The 14,506-nt window shown below is 48.3% G+C and overlaps 1 protein-coding gene across 1 annotated transcript in view; it reads left to right on the forward strand.

Moving 5' to 3' along the window:
- The window catches only part of FGF18 (fibroblast growth factor 18), a 64,956-nt gene extending 51,883 nt beyond the window's left edge, over positions 1-13,073 (forward strand). The window contains exon 5 of the mRNA XM_036391676.2: positions 12,062-13,073. Within this exon, the coding sequence (XP_036247569.1) occupies positions 12,062-12,328 (267 nt within the window). The 3' untranslated portion in view covers positions 12,329-13,073. The remainder of the gene's footprint in view (positions 1-12,061) is intronic.
- Positions 13,074-14,506: the final 1,433 nt, after the last annotated feature.

Below are 14,506 nucleotides of genomic sequence, written 5' to 3' on the forward strand. Positions count from 1 at the left end.
GGGATCCAGGGGCAGCCCCAGCTGCTCTGGGCACCCTGTGCCAGTACCCTCAAAGCAAAGAGTTTCTTCTTATATCTGGTACAAATTTATCTTCTTTTAGTAAAAGCCATTACTCCCTGTTCTACTGCAACAGGTCCTGCTAAAAGGTTTGTCCCTGTTTTTTTAACCTTTTTTAAATACTGAAAGGCTGCACTAAGTTCTTCCTAGAGCCCTCTCTTCTCCAGGCTTTATGGTGGAATCACACTATGGTGGAATCAGGAGAGAGATGAAAATAGGAAAATTCAGAACAAGAATGCCAGCTGCTTTTCTGAGAACCTTTTTTGTCTCTAAAAAAATTATTAAACCTCTTTATTTATATCAGGTTTTTTACAAACACAAGGAGAAAAGGACTCAAAGGTGCAGTTCTTCAAAGGAGAGGCACAATGTGACTTGTCCACTTGTGACAAGTCATCTAGAACACAACAACTCTGAATATTGGCAGTAATTCACTGTTAGAGGCAAAGAGGAGCTGATGGTCTCTTTGGAGGTGCTCTTGAGCTTCTAACTGGTTCTCCTGGGGAGTCCTTCTGTGTTTTCTCTCTCTGCCTCAGCTTCTCTTATCTCATGCATTTGCATTGAGATGAGGCCATTTGTGTTTGCTGAAGGCTGGCAAGGGTGAGTCACTGAAGTCTCCCAGAGTGAGGAGCAGCCTGGGCTGAGCAGGTGGCTCTTACCTGAGCTGGGCTCCAGCTGCTCTTGCTGAGCCTGTCCTTACAGCACATCCAGCTCCCTAGTACTGCAGGATGCTGCAGAGATTGCCCTTCACTGCCCTGTCCCATCCTCTGCCAGGAGAACATTTGCAGTCAGGGGTCTGTGTGAAGCCTGAACCATCAAAGGAAGGCCAGAGCCTGCTATTCTTTTGGGCACAGCCAGGGTCGGTGGCTGCTGCATGGGGAGCAGAGCAGAGCATCTCCTGACCCCAGCACTGTCTCCAGGGAAGTTCCCTGACACCCCCTGTGGGATGAGGCAGTCTGGTCAATGCTGGCGCTCAGGCTGCAGCAGGTATCCGTGGGGAGGGTTCTTCACACTCCCACCTTCTTTCAAAGATCCTCAGTGATCTGGTGTCCACACACTCTCAAAATCATGGTAGTATTGGGGACATATAGGGGCATTATTTTTGTAATAGCATTTTAATGAGTTTGATTTTATTCCTCCATTCTCTGAGCTGAATGTGAGCAGAGGAGAAAAGCTGTTTGGTGAAGGGTAGGAGGCTGTGGGCAGCTGGGTGGCTGAGGCAGAGCTCCAGACAGGTGACAGATCATTTGGGTGCCTCCTGGGGATGTGTCCCCTGACACCATGTCTGCAGCACTGGGGCCCTCCCAGCACTCCCAACGAGCAGTGTTGAGCTTTGGGCCCCAGGCACAGCCCAGCTCCTGAACAAAAGCTGTGCCAGCCAAAGCCTGGCTGTGCCAGGGCCATGTCATTGGTCCAGGGGACAGGAGGTGGCACGGCCAGGCTGGCCACCAGTGCCTCTCCCAGCCCTGACCAGCACCACTGTGCTGGTGCCACTCACAGCAGAGACCTGCCTCTAAACACAGCATTTTTGCTGGTGTGATAACTGCTTTCCAAGCCAATATATTTCTTAATGTTACCAGAAAGTTGCTAATACCATATGGCAAGGCTCTCTGTATTTTTGCAGGACAACAAACAAATTGTTGCTCGATGCCAGACTGCTCTGGCAGAGCTTTATCACTGATGCCTGCCAGCAGTAGCCTTTAGGGGATAGTAATAATTTGGAGTTGTTTACATTACAGCTTTAAAATAGGGGTTTTCTTGAGGCATGTGTGTGTTTAGTCAGGAAAGTTGGCTAAAAAAACTCTTGACAGCATCAAAGACTGAAGGTGCCCACTGTGGCCTGTAAATGTGCTCTTGGCCCCTGAAACCCACTGGCCCCATGGGAGAAGGAGCTGTGGAGGCTTCAGCAGGAGCCTCCCTTTGTAGGGAAGGAGACTCACATAGGTGGGAGACACTAGGGGATCCTCCAAAGCCTTTTTGCTGTACCTGGAGCAGGTTTTCATCAGTTGGCTTTGGCTGAGAGTGAGGTTAAGCTTTCTTGAAAAGCTGTCTTTGAAAAGCTACTGGTGGAGAATCAGTTCCTCGCTGCAGGGCTGGGGGCTGAGGTAAGGACACTTCAGGATGAGCCCCAAGCCCAGTGCCCTCCACATGCCCCAGTCCTGTGTGACATTTGGGTGCCAGTGCTCCTGTGCCTGCCGTGCCAGGGCCATCCTGGCAGCCAGGGGTGCTGTAAAGGTGCCAGGAGGTGTGTGGAGAGGGCAGGGGCACCCTGGGGTTGCAGTTTGGAACTCTGGTGCAGTACATGAGGTGTTTGCCCTGCTCAGCTTGTATATTTAAAACCACACTTAACTGCATCTTGGATTTGGGGCAGAACTCTAAGTTTCACTGGAGTTTAATGCTTATCCAGAATTTTTCCTGGAGTTGCACAGTATTCGGGTTGCTTGAAAGGGGCTTGTAAAACCTTACATTTTTGAATGCTGAATTTGCAACATAAACATGAGCAGGATTGGTGGGGTGTCAGGTTTAATAGCACATGTTTTGTGGATCTCTCTGTGACATGCTCAGCCATAAACCATTCCAACTTGGCATCTCATGCAAAAGCAGAACTTGACATGGCTTTTGCTGGGTCTCACTCAGATCTCGTTTGGAACTGCAGTCTGAGTCTTCGCTTTCCTGTAACGTTTTTTTAGTTTAAGTCATCTAAATAAACACATGCACTGGACCCTGAAGCCAACCAGCTTTGGACATTGCCATATTTAGGACAGGGAGACCTGATCCGGAATTGTCTCAAGTGTCCAAAAATCTGGAATCAGAGCCTGTAGGATTGCGAAGGTCTTAAAAGCAATGAGATGACAAAACCACTTCTATTTTGGTTGGGCTATCAGAATCTTCTGCATTTATCTGATCAGGCTTTTTTCCCCGCAACCTGTGGAAAAAAAATTGAATTATTTTTCTGAAAATTTAGAAGCTGAGAGTGTCATGAAATTAAAAGTGGAAGTGGAAGCTAAACCACACTCCTCCATTCTCAGACCCCAAACATCATTGAGAAGCTGGAGATGAGCTGCAAGAAGGGACCTGGGGGGCCCTGGTCCATGGCCAGTTGGATCTGAGTCAGCAGTGCCCTGGAGCCAGGAGGGACATCCCTGTCCTGGGGACATCAGGGGCAAGGGAGGGATTGTCCTGCTCTGCTCTGGGCTGGAGCAGCCTCACCTCCAGTGCTGGGGCAGTTTTGGTGCCCAAAACTACTTTTATCTATATGTGAACATCTCCAGTTAACTTAAGCTTCTCAGCACAGCCCTAATTCTTCAAGTGTTTGCCCTGAAATAAAGCAAGTGGTCATTTTATTTAAAAAAATAAACATTCTTCATAGTATTATTTTTATGATAAGGACTCGCAGGTACTCTGCTGGGGATGTGAGCACTGTATGTCCTGGCTGTGTCAGGGCACCAGAGAGCTCTGTAACACATGTACAGGTTTATTGTGTTTCCTCTTTAGGAAATGCCGTGTTTCCTTTGGATATTTCTAAGAAGCCCCAGTTCTCTCTCAGACTAAGCTTGCAAAGTCAAGGTTCACTTGCAGCCCCAACTTGTAAGCTTGACCTCTGAATCGTTTCCTTATCCGATGGCTGGAAGGTGTCCATGCCCTTCCAGGGAGGAAAACCATCTTCTTGAAAGCTGTGTGATAATTTAATTTAATCCTTGCTGTCCTCAGGAAGCAAGTGTCACCATAAAGCTGCTGACCTCCTGTCCTCTGTTTTGTGGTGGCTGCAGCTGTGTGTCCTGTTGGACTATTTCAGTTCCCTAAGGTTTAATGTTAATTAAAATTACTGATGGAGATCCCTGAGCCCTGGTCATGCCTTGTCTTGTCTGGGTGGAGAGGGTGCTGCTGAATGCATCTTGTGCTGACACTTATCAAGTTGGATTTAACTGCTTTCCTCACAGCATTTCATCTCCTAAGTGCAATTTTTTGTTGGTCTTGAGCATCTCTTAAGCTGAGTGTGATGTTTCTTCTAAGCACTACTTAGCAAATACACTGATGTATTTAACTGCAAGAAGGAAGGAAGAAGGAATTGTCTCTCTCAAATGGGTGCAGCTGAGATCACGTTCAGGGGACTCCTGCTCCTCAAGGACTGTTTCTCCTTGGCTTGCAGTTTGGTTTTGGAGAGGAGGTGAGAAGACAGAGGCTATTTTTGCGGTGGAGAATAAAACCTGTGCTCTAACAGTAGCAAAATAGAGTCTATTTGATATGTCAGTTACAGAACTATATTTGAGGTCCAAGAAAAGTAGATCCTGCTTAAATACATTTTTGTTCTTGAGATTCTCTTGCCTTATCTTTTGGGTACCCAGAGATACGAAGTTTTGCCTAAGGAGGACAAGTCTCAAGCCTTGCATTTGTTGCATAGGGATGGAAGTTGGTCACTCACAGGCTGGAACAAATCTGGATAATAATTTTTTCTGGATGGCACTTGATTTGATGATGGATTTCTCTCTTTTCTTAGTAATATAACTTGACATGAAGAGAACTAATGCCATCCTGCATACAAACAATGACCTTTCTGGTTCTAAATTTCCCCCATTTAAGCTTGCTCCATGGAAAGTGGTGTCACTACTGGAATCTTGGCTGGATGAAATTGCATTTGTTTGCAATGATAACTTACAGTAAGTGTGCATGTTTGTTTAATGTGAATAAATCTGGGACAAACACAACTTTCTATGAGGTCAGCAACTCTTCTAGTCTTGTTATCCTGCTCCACTTATCATCTACACCTGGGTTTTAAACAAATTTTTAAGAAAACAATGCCAGAGTAGTGGCACAACTCTCTGTATCACAGAATCACTGAGGTTGGAAAAGCCCTCCCAGACCACTGAGTCCAAGCTGTGCCTGGTGCCCACTTTGTCCCCAGCCCAGAGCACCTCCAGGCCTTCCTTTGATACCTCCAGGGTTGGGGACTCTACCTCCATGGGCAGCCCCTTCCCATGTTTAACAAATTCTGCCTGATGCCCAGCCTGAATCTCCCCCAAGCCTGAGTCTCTGTCCTCTTATCCTGTCGCTTGTTCCCAGGGAGAAGAGTGACTCCCACCTTGCTACAATTATATATTGATTTGAAGCCTACATGAAATATGCTGCTGCTCTTAGATGGCTTTTATAGAAAGTTCAGGACTGGCCTATGGAGGCTGGAAATGACTGCTGGAAAAGAGCTCCCAGCAAAGCCCAGCAGAGCCCTTCAGCAGCAGGTTGTGCTTTGTACAGAGGGGTAAAAACACCTTCCCATCCCTTACCACATGCAGCCCCTCCCAGCTTCCATGGAACTGGACCTGGTGGGTGCAGATAACAGAAGATGCCATAGATCTGCTCAGATATCACATCTGAAACCTGCCTGGGGATTCAGACCTCCTGAAGAGCAATAGCTTCCTGCTCCAGGGAACCTGCAGTTTTAACTTAAGTTTCCTAAATTTTCTCTTGGTTTAATAAAGTTCGTTTAAAAAGCAGTTGATATTTCGTATGTGCAGCTCTCTGAGATGCAGTTAGGAATGTCTGTCAAGCAAATGTGCATCTTACCAGGTGAAGCCACCTGGTTTGCCCTAATTCAGGCTGTGGCCACCCTGCTGCAGTGTTGGCAGGAGCCGTGGCAGTGACGGAAGGAGCAGGTGAGGAGGCCTGTCCTGGTGTAACCCCAGCCTTGCCTGGTCCAGCCTACAGAGACTCCTTTCATCTGTGTCCTCCAGTTTACCCTGTGACAGAGAGCTCTCCCAGGGCAATGTGGGGATTACTGAACTTAGTTAGAAAAAGGGAATTTTGGAAGGGAAGGTGGAAGGAAAGAAAAATTTTAAGCTGTTCTCTTCCTTCCTCGGTTCCTGCAGCTTGTGCCTGGCACAGACAGGCACAGGGCTCTGCCGAGCCTGCATGTCCTGACCCACACATGCAGGACCGTGCCCTTTTTTGCCTGTTTTCGGGAGGAATGGGGTGTTCCCAGCACATGGGGGCAGCTGGAGGCAAATGTGGGCAGGGCTGCTTTGGAACGGGGCCTCTGGAGGGAGATGTGCCCTCCACGGAGCATCTCCTCTGCGTGGTTTTGTGTTACTTCCCTGCCTCGTGAATGCACTTAGATGTCCTGTATACATAATTAACCTCTCCACTGTGCTGGCAGACACTTTTATTGAACTGCCCATCATGACTCCTAAGTATTTTCCTCGGAGGATTGTGCAGGTTCAGAGGGCAGAAAGCTGGAGGAAACGCGCATGAGGCTGAGTGACTCTTGGCAGTTATGGATGCAGCTTCCCTGATTTACAGCCTGCTCTAGGAGCAGGAATGTGCATTTGGGTCAAGAGGTGTCTCTGTGGTCAGGATGCTTTGTCATAAATCCAAGATGCTGAGCATCAGGATGCTGCTGATGGATCTGTCCCGATAATTCCCATAAAGTGCAGGGGATGGCTGAGCACTCAGGCTCACTGCTGTGAGTGAGCAGGTTCTGCCACCCCAGAACTGTGGGCTCTGGCAGTGCTGTGCTCACCTCCCCATCGTGTTTTCCGACCTGCCTTTAGAAGGTGTGTGTGTGTGTGTGCGTGCCCGTCAAGCGGGAGAGGGGCAGTGCTAAAAGCTGTGACATTAACACTGCTCCTGTATTGCCTCCTTCCACCTGGGATTTTCCAAGCCATGTGGAGCAAGTCTAGAGGAGGCTCCGAGCATTGGCCCTCTGGCTTTGAGCTAAGCTTGTGCAAAACTGCAGAGAAGGAACTTCCTGAAAGCCTCTCGTCTCTGGGCACTGCTGGGGGAACAGCTCTGGGGCTGCCAGGGGTTATCAGTGGTGTTTGGGGCACCAGCCCTGAGTCCTCAACTGGGCATCCTTCAGGAGCAGCTCACGGGGAGTTCTGAGCCATGCTGCTCCTGGAAACCCAAGCCTTCCTTGCTCTCACTGCTGTGAAATCTAGGAGACACAAGGTGGGATTTCGTCCGCGTAATGCAGTGGGTGAATCTAACAGTGTCAGTGTCCGAGGGAATTTCAGCAGTCCTTTGAAATGATTGCTGAGCTCAGTGGGTGTGCCTCACACCTGGGGGTGGCATGAAAACCAGCACGGTAGGGTGCCAGGGCTTGGGAACCCCGTCTGTCTGTCTGTCTGTCTGTGTGTGAGAGAGAAGGACGGGTGCAGGAAGGGTCCCTTTTCAGCGGGTTTCCTTGTAAAAGCCTGGGTGCGTGCACCTCTTGGAAACCTTTTGCTTGGGTGGTAGCTTTCCCTACTCCAGAATTTTTGGGAGGTGGGGTCTTGCTTCCCTCGCAGAGGGAGATGCTCTCCATTGTACTGAGGGCTGGTGTCACCACGGTTTGACTTCGAGCCTGGGGGCTGAGCTGCCAAAAAGGTGATAATTAAACCAGAGACTCAGCCCCCTCTCACTTGGAGTGCTGAGACTCGCTGTGCCCTGTGCCAACCCGGCATGTCTGGGATGTTTGGTTGTGTTTGGGGTTTTTTGTTATTTGCAGCACATTACCAGTCGCTCACCCAGAGAGCTCCTAAATACAGCAGCACTTGAGGAGGGGAAGTGTTTTAACCTAAGCTTAGCTAACCCCGATCTTTGCAAACAGAGAAACTTTTCCGTCCTGGAGGCTTCTCTCGCCGCTCCTCGCTGTTACCCGAGTTGCTGCCGCGAGCTCATTGTTGCTGTGAAAGCCGAGGGAAGTTTGGATTTCCCGGTGTCCACTGCGCCAGATTTGTGAAGCGTAAATGAGAAAACCTGCCCTGGCCCCGTGTGCCATAAAGAGCTGCTCAGGTGGCTCGGCGTGGCTGCGGGGGAGGGCGGGGGCGGCTGCTGCACCTGCTGATGCTTTGGCTCGGACTGGTGGCACAGAGCGGCCGCGAATTCCCCCTGAGCCGCAAGCTGTTCGTGGCAGGAATGCCTCGCTCCGAGGAGCGCTCCTGCTACGACAACAAAGAGCTCTTTGATCCTTTCCATTTGGAGAACTTAAAACGAGAAAGCCAAACTACAATAAGACCAAGTTGGGTCATAAAAGGAGAGCAGGAGCACCAAAGCGCTCCGGAGTGTAATTGTAGAAGCAGCAAATGCTTTGGCACTTAATTCTGCTTTAGTGTCAGTTCAACATGTTTCACGTTTAAGACTGGAGAGCCCCTCACCAAATGCTCTGCACAAACAATCCGGGGCTGCTCCTCGGTGAGCCCCGTGTGCTCGGAGAGCCCCGGCCCAGCGCGGCCCCTCGGCTCTGCTGCGCTCAGCTGCGCGGGCTGGAGCCGGCTCACGGTGCAGAAAGTCTGCTCGAACCCCTTACTGCAGGGTGAGCCTGGGCTGCTGCTGCTCTAACCCTGCCCTGTAAAAACCCTGGCACCGCTCAGGTCCCTGCCTGGCGCTGGGCACTGACCCAGTGCCAGCGGGGCTGCTCCCCAGCCCTTTCTTAGGAGATACTCTGCTGGAGCCAGCCCTGGGTGCTGCTCAGGCTGGGCTTTCCCCTCACTCTGCACAGACCTGGGCCACGCCCCAGAGCTTTCCCTGGAAGGTGGCATTTAGATCAGGCATTTTGTTAGCCAAATTTCTGATAAATGCCTTATAAAATATAAGGCATTTATCAGAAATTTGGCTAACAGATACCACATCTTCCCAAAGTTCTTGGGCTGTGTTTAAACAAAAACGTGCTCTGAATGATTTCTTTGCAAAGAACTGACCTGCCAGGGGGCATGGCCTTGTTGCATAGCCAGGCAGCAGCCCCTTGGCCAACCCAAACAGTTTGGTCTCTGACTTGCAGAGGGCCTTTGCAGGAGCAGGGTTGTGCCACTGCTGTGTCCTGCTCTGAGCAGGGAGCGTGGCTGGAGCCGCTGCCAGTGGGACGATGAGGCCAAAAGGCAGATGCAGCCAGTGGGGCACATGAGGGGCACAGGAAGCCCTCTGTCCTGTGGCCAGGCCATTACACTGGGCCAGACAGCCCCTGTGCAGCTTTGAGGCTTTCAAGAATTTGTTTATTGTCAAGAATCAGTTGAAAACACAAAGCTCCGTGTTTTGGAGAGTGAGTGCTCTGCAGGGCACATCCCTGCCAGCACAGTGTGTATGAAATGTGGCTTGGCAGCAGCTCCCACCTGCCTGCGTTGGTGACAGAGGGTGCAGCCCTGGGTCAGTTGCACCAGGAGCTCCTGGGGAAGGGTGAGCCCATGGCTGGAGCAGGGAGTGATGCTTGGATAAAGCTGTCTCCCTTTTCTCTTTCACCCCCCTCTCTTTGGAGGTGTGAGAGGATGCTGACAGACCCAAGAAGTGTTTTGCTATGGCTCAAGTAGGGAACTGATTAAATTTTAAATGTTGGTCACCTGATGCTTAAAAATTACTGAAAACCCTCACAAATTTATTTTTCCCCTAATAGATTGCTGTGAGTACAGTTCTTCATGGTGTAGGTAGCTTGTGTGAATGATTTATCCTGTTGGGGATCATAAAAGAAACTGTAAAATTATGTTGTCAGTATTTGAAAATCACTTGTGTGTCTGTGACGTGTCTTAGCACATACAGGAATGCTCTGTTTGGGGAAGTGAGGTCCTTATCCTGATTTATCTCTAGGTACTTGTAAATGCTGCTGTAATTTCATGTTATCAAACCATTTAGCTCTTCCTCTTCCAGAACGAAGTTATTTTATCTCATGCACCTTGTTTACTTCAAATTAGCCCTGAGGTTGGCCTGAAGTTGCACCTTGTTAATCTTCCACCTCCTGTCTCCGTCTTAGGCTCTGTCGGCAAATTTGAAGGTATAAGTAAATACTTTTTTGTTATTAATAGAATAAGTTCCCCCCTCCTACACACATGTTTTCTTTTCATTCCAGTCTTCATTTTCCATGAAAAACTGACATTGCAGTAGAAGCGGAACCCTCCCAAATTGCATGAAAAACCCTTAATTCTCCTAGCAACAAGGTCAGGGCTCAAATCCAGTCCCTTCCCACAAGCATGGGGGGAACAACCCTTCCAATTACCTGCGGTACGGATCCGGTCGGTTCACAGGCACCTGGCTTTGGGTGGATTTGAATCCCAGCCATGGTATTGTTTAAAAATTCTCCACTCACTGGGGAAGGGTTTGTAGTGGGCTGGGCCCTGAGAAACCTGGAGCTGGTTTTATGGCTTCCCATTGAAATCTGGTGGAACCCTGTGGTGTTGACTGATTTCCCTCTTTGCCACTCATGTGGCTTTGATCAAACCCAGGATTTGTAGAATGACACCCCCAGGAACTGGAATCACTGGGCTTTGCCCAGTTCTGCTGTTCATTAAAGCATTTGTGAGCTTCCAGTTGGGGATGGTAAAATGAGGACCTTTGTGCCTATCCTGGATGGAGACTGCTGGTCCTAAGGCAGAGCCCCTGGATTAGCAGAACTGTTGGAAGAGTTGCCAGAATTCGCCCTCTTAATGAGACCTTACTTGGTGCTGAAAGCTTCGAGGTGCTGACTTCAGAGCAAACATCACCTTCTGTCACACAGATGGAACCAAAGCTCTGCTAAAGGCATGGAGTCCTAGAGGAATGGCTGGCCCTGGGGGCTGGTGATGACCAGCCATCCTGGCTTTCCTCTGTTGCTGCCTCCAGCCTGGGTCATGGTGCCTGATGATTCCCCTGTCGTGTGTGTTTGGGGCTCAGGGGTGCAGGGAACCCTGTGCAGCATGGCCTGGAGGGGTTCCCTCCTGTTCCATGATTCCCTGCCCTTCCACAAACTGCAGCAAACTCCACAGGGGTTGTGCAGCACATTTCAGGATGGCTGCCCTGGAAGGGACAGGGTGAGCTGTCCTTGGGGAAAGGATGGTGACCATGCAGGGTTTGGCTGCTCACCCCAGCCTTGTGCCCAGAGGGGCCCCTAAGCAGAGCGGGGACTGGGGGCTGAGCAGCTCACGCTTCTCTGCCCCCCCAGGATATGATGGGTGTAGTGTTTAGTTTGGGTGGGCAGGGTTTCATAGTAGTATGTGTAGGCCTGCAGTTCCAAAAAACTCATCTGATATCAGTGAGAAGCTGAATTGGCCTATGATGGAAATACTTCCTTTGAGTTTGCTGAGCTTTAAATGAAGTCCTGTGCGATGGTTTATATTTACTTATCCTGTATCTACTCCTGAGTATCTTCTGATGCATAAATCAAGTCATGTGACATTCTAAGTACAGTACCAGTGACTCAGCAGTTAAAGGGTAAAATGTTTTCTGGCAGAAGGTTATGGGTGAGAAGAATTTCCTTTATGCTCAAGGACTTGAAGATGCAGTTGTGTGATGCTGTCACTCCCTCCGGTGCTGCCTGTGCTGGGTGAGAGTCCTGGATGCAGAGATCCTTGTTCTGCCATATTCAAAGCCCAGTTCTGGGTCTGGTAGGAATCTCCAGGCTGAGCTGAGCCCAGTTTGGCTTCAGGGCTCTCCAGGGTCCCAGGGACTGGAGTGGTGCTGGGGACCCCAGTGGTTCCAGCAGCCCTGGAGCACCATGTGTGGTCCATCTGCCAGGGGTTGCCCTGGGATCACATGGGGGAGAGTTTTCAAATTGCTGTGGAGGCTTAGACTGAAGCTTGTCATAATTTTAGTGGGATTTGGGTAGTTGGGGGTGAAAGCCCATGAGGTATTTCAGGAGTGAGGGGTAGAAGGGGAAACGCTGTTGTTTGGGCCATGTGAGATTCTGGGGTTTGGTTTTTTTCTGACTAAGTATGATGTTTCCCTGGCACGAATTCAATTCATCCTCTCTCCCTAAGGGAAGAAAGCAAAGCTGGATGTCTTGCTTTGCTTGCAGTTGAAGGCACTGGACTGGATAAACTTAATTGTTGTCTTTGAAAAAGTTTTCTCCCCTTGGATAAGAGCATTTAAAAAAAAGAAATTATGACCTCACGCTTTCATGCTTTAAAAAAAAATCTATTTTAGCTGATGCTTGTTATGGCTCTTATTAAGAATGTTTGAACCAAAAAAGAGGTCCAGATGTGATGATTTTATTTATGCCAAATTGGGTTTTGGTCACTGAGCTTGCATTTGAATTATTTATTTTTTCTTTCCTTTTTTTTTTTTTTTCCTTTTTCAGCCTGATGGCACCAGTAAGGAGTGTGTCTTCATTGAAAAAGTCCTAGAAAACAACTACACAGCACTGATGTCTGCAAAATATTCAGGCTGGTATGTTGGATTCACCAAAAAAGGGAGGCCGCGGAAAGGGCCCAAGACCCGGGAAAATCAGCAAGATGTACACTTTATGAAGAGATACCCAAAGGGTCAAATGGAGATACAGAAACCTTTCAAGTACACAACAGTCACCAAGAGGACTAAGAGAATACGACCCACCAACCCCAGCTAAAACCAGACAAAAACAGTGTCACAATAAGAAACCACAAAAAGAAAAAAAAAAAAAAAACTGCACCAGAGGAATATTTTTACATTAAAAATAAGGAAGAAGCTCTATTTTTGTACATTGTGTTTAAAAAAAATAAAAATAAAAAAAATTAATAAAAGACTAGATGGCAAATGCTGGGGAAAGCTGTTCGGGATTAATTGTGACTTGAAAAATGAAATTAACTGCTCTATTTAAATTGACTTCTTGTTGTTGATGACACACAGGTGCTTCTTTTGCTTTTTTTGGAAAGGACAACTTCTCAAGCATATCCCCAGAGGGAAAAAAAATTATTAAAAATAAATAAATAAAACCAAAGAAAACCAAAGTTCTTTCCCAAAGTTACTGAGACCCTGCCCCGCCAAGTGCCGGTTGCAGTAATTATTTATTGCCTGCTGCCCACCCGCCAGGACAGGCGGCGGCTGCAGGGACGAGCCCGCGGAGCTCTCGGCGCACCGACCCTCTGTACCCCTCCTGACGACATTGGGAGTCACGGCTCCGTGATCCTGCATCCCGCTCACTTCTGGAGAATGCTGCTAACTACATTCAAGTGACTACAAGATGACCTAGTACACCAATGATAAGGGAATATTTTAAAACCAGCTATATTATATATATTATATATATATAAGCTATTTATTTCACCTCTCTGTATATTGCAGTTCCATGAACCAAGTATTACTGCCTCAACAATTAAAAAAATTATTTAAAACATATGTACATATTTTTGCTGTTCACACTTCTTTCCCCTCACTGAGTAGTGTTTTTTAAATGCATATTTATCCTTTATGCGAGGCTGGCAGGAAATATTCGGGGCAGTTTCCCCACTATAAACTTCATTGCTGATTCTGTAGTTCCTCCTGTTCCTTAATACCATCTTCCTCTTCCTCCCTGGTTGTTTCCACAAGGAAGAGTTTCAGTGGGGTGATGGTGGTGGGCTGAGTGTGAGGGAATCCACGCCAGTGTTTTTCAAGAGCGGCACATTTGATACCTTGCAGTCCAAGGAATATTTCCTAAAGCTGTGGCCAAGCAGAAAGTAAACTGGAAAATGAGTATCTGACTGCATTAACACATACTTACGTGTGGCTTGTGTTTCCTTCATTAGAGGATTTAGAGGGGCTCTTGCTTTCAGCTGTTTAATGCAAAATTGTGGCTTTTAAAACTTGCCCTCAGCCAGATAAATCCCTTTCCCTTATTCTGCATGGTTCACCTAGCTCATCCAGGAACTTGTTTCCTTGGTCAGTCCAGCCAGCTTTCCTTCCAGGAATTTTGCACAGGATATGGGTGATGTAAAGTGCCCCACAAACAGAAAATGGGGAAAAGAAGCAAGATGAAATATCTGACCTCAGATTTTAGCTGGAATGCTGATGGAGCCCAAGTGGAGTTTTAAGGAAAAGCTTGCTTGGCTTTTCCTTCTCTCTGTCTGCAGACATGGCTACATTCCCTGGGTACAGCCAGGGCTGGAAATGCTCAATGCCACTAAGAAAGATTTTCTTGTTAATCAGGAGAATGACTCTCCCCAGAACAAGCTTTCCCAAGATAACTTTGAGAGCTGCAGCCAAATCCTGCAGATCAAAGCTGTTTGGGAGATGGGGCAGATAAGCATGCAAGCTTGAGGATGCTTATCTGAACCAATCTCCAAACCTTGCAAGCCTGGAGAAAAATGAGCAGGTGCTAAGCAGGGTCACTCCATGCTGCTCCAGGAGGAGCTGGGGAGCTGTACAGGTGATGCCTCATGCCAGCTAAACATGGGAGGTCACTCAACAGCCCCTGTCCCAGGGGATTACTGGGAGCTGCTCTCCTGGGGCACCTGGAGACAAGCACAGGAGCGGGACCCAAGGGTGGAATTGGTTGGTGGGGGCTGGAAGGCTTTGCCAGCTTTGTCTCCAGATTGATTCATGTGGGAAGGATTTGGGGAAAGTTCAGAGGAGTGCTGGGGTGGAGGATTGGGAGCAACTGGAGATTTACTGCGTTAGTACCTCCAAGAGAAGACACCCAGTTGATTTCCAGAGTGAGAAAGGTTTTATGGGTGCCTTTCTTCTCCTTGAAATGTTGCCATGGCCCTGATGGTTTCACTGTTAGAACAACAGGGTTTATTTGCTATTGGAGAAATTTAAAGGGGTGGGGGCAGTAAAGGCTGGAGCA

The sequence above is a fragment of the Molothrus ater genome, chromosome 15 (genome assembly GCF_012460135.2).
Source record: "Molothrus ater isolate BHLD 08-10-18 breed brown headed cowbird chromosome 15, BPBGC_Mater_1.1, whole genome shotgun sequence".
Classification (NCBI taxonomy): Eukaryota; Metazoa; Chordata; class Aves; order Passeriformes; family Icteridae; genus Molothrus; species Molothrus ater.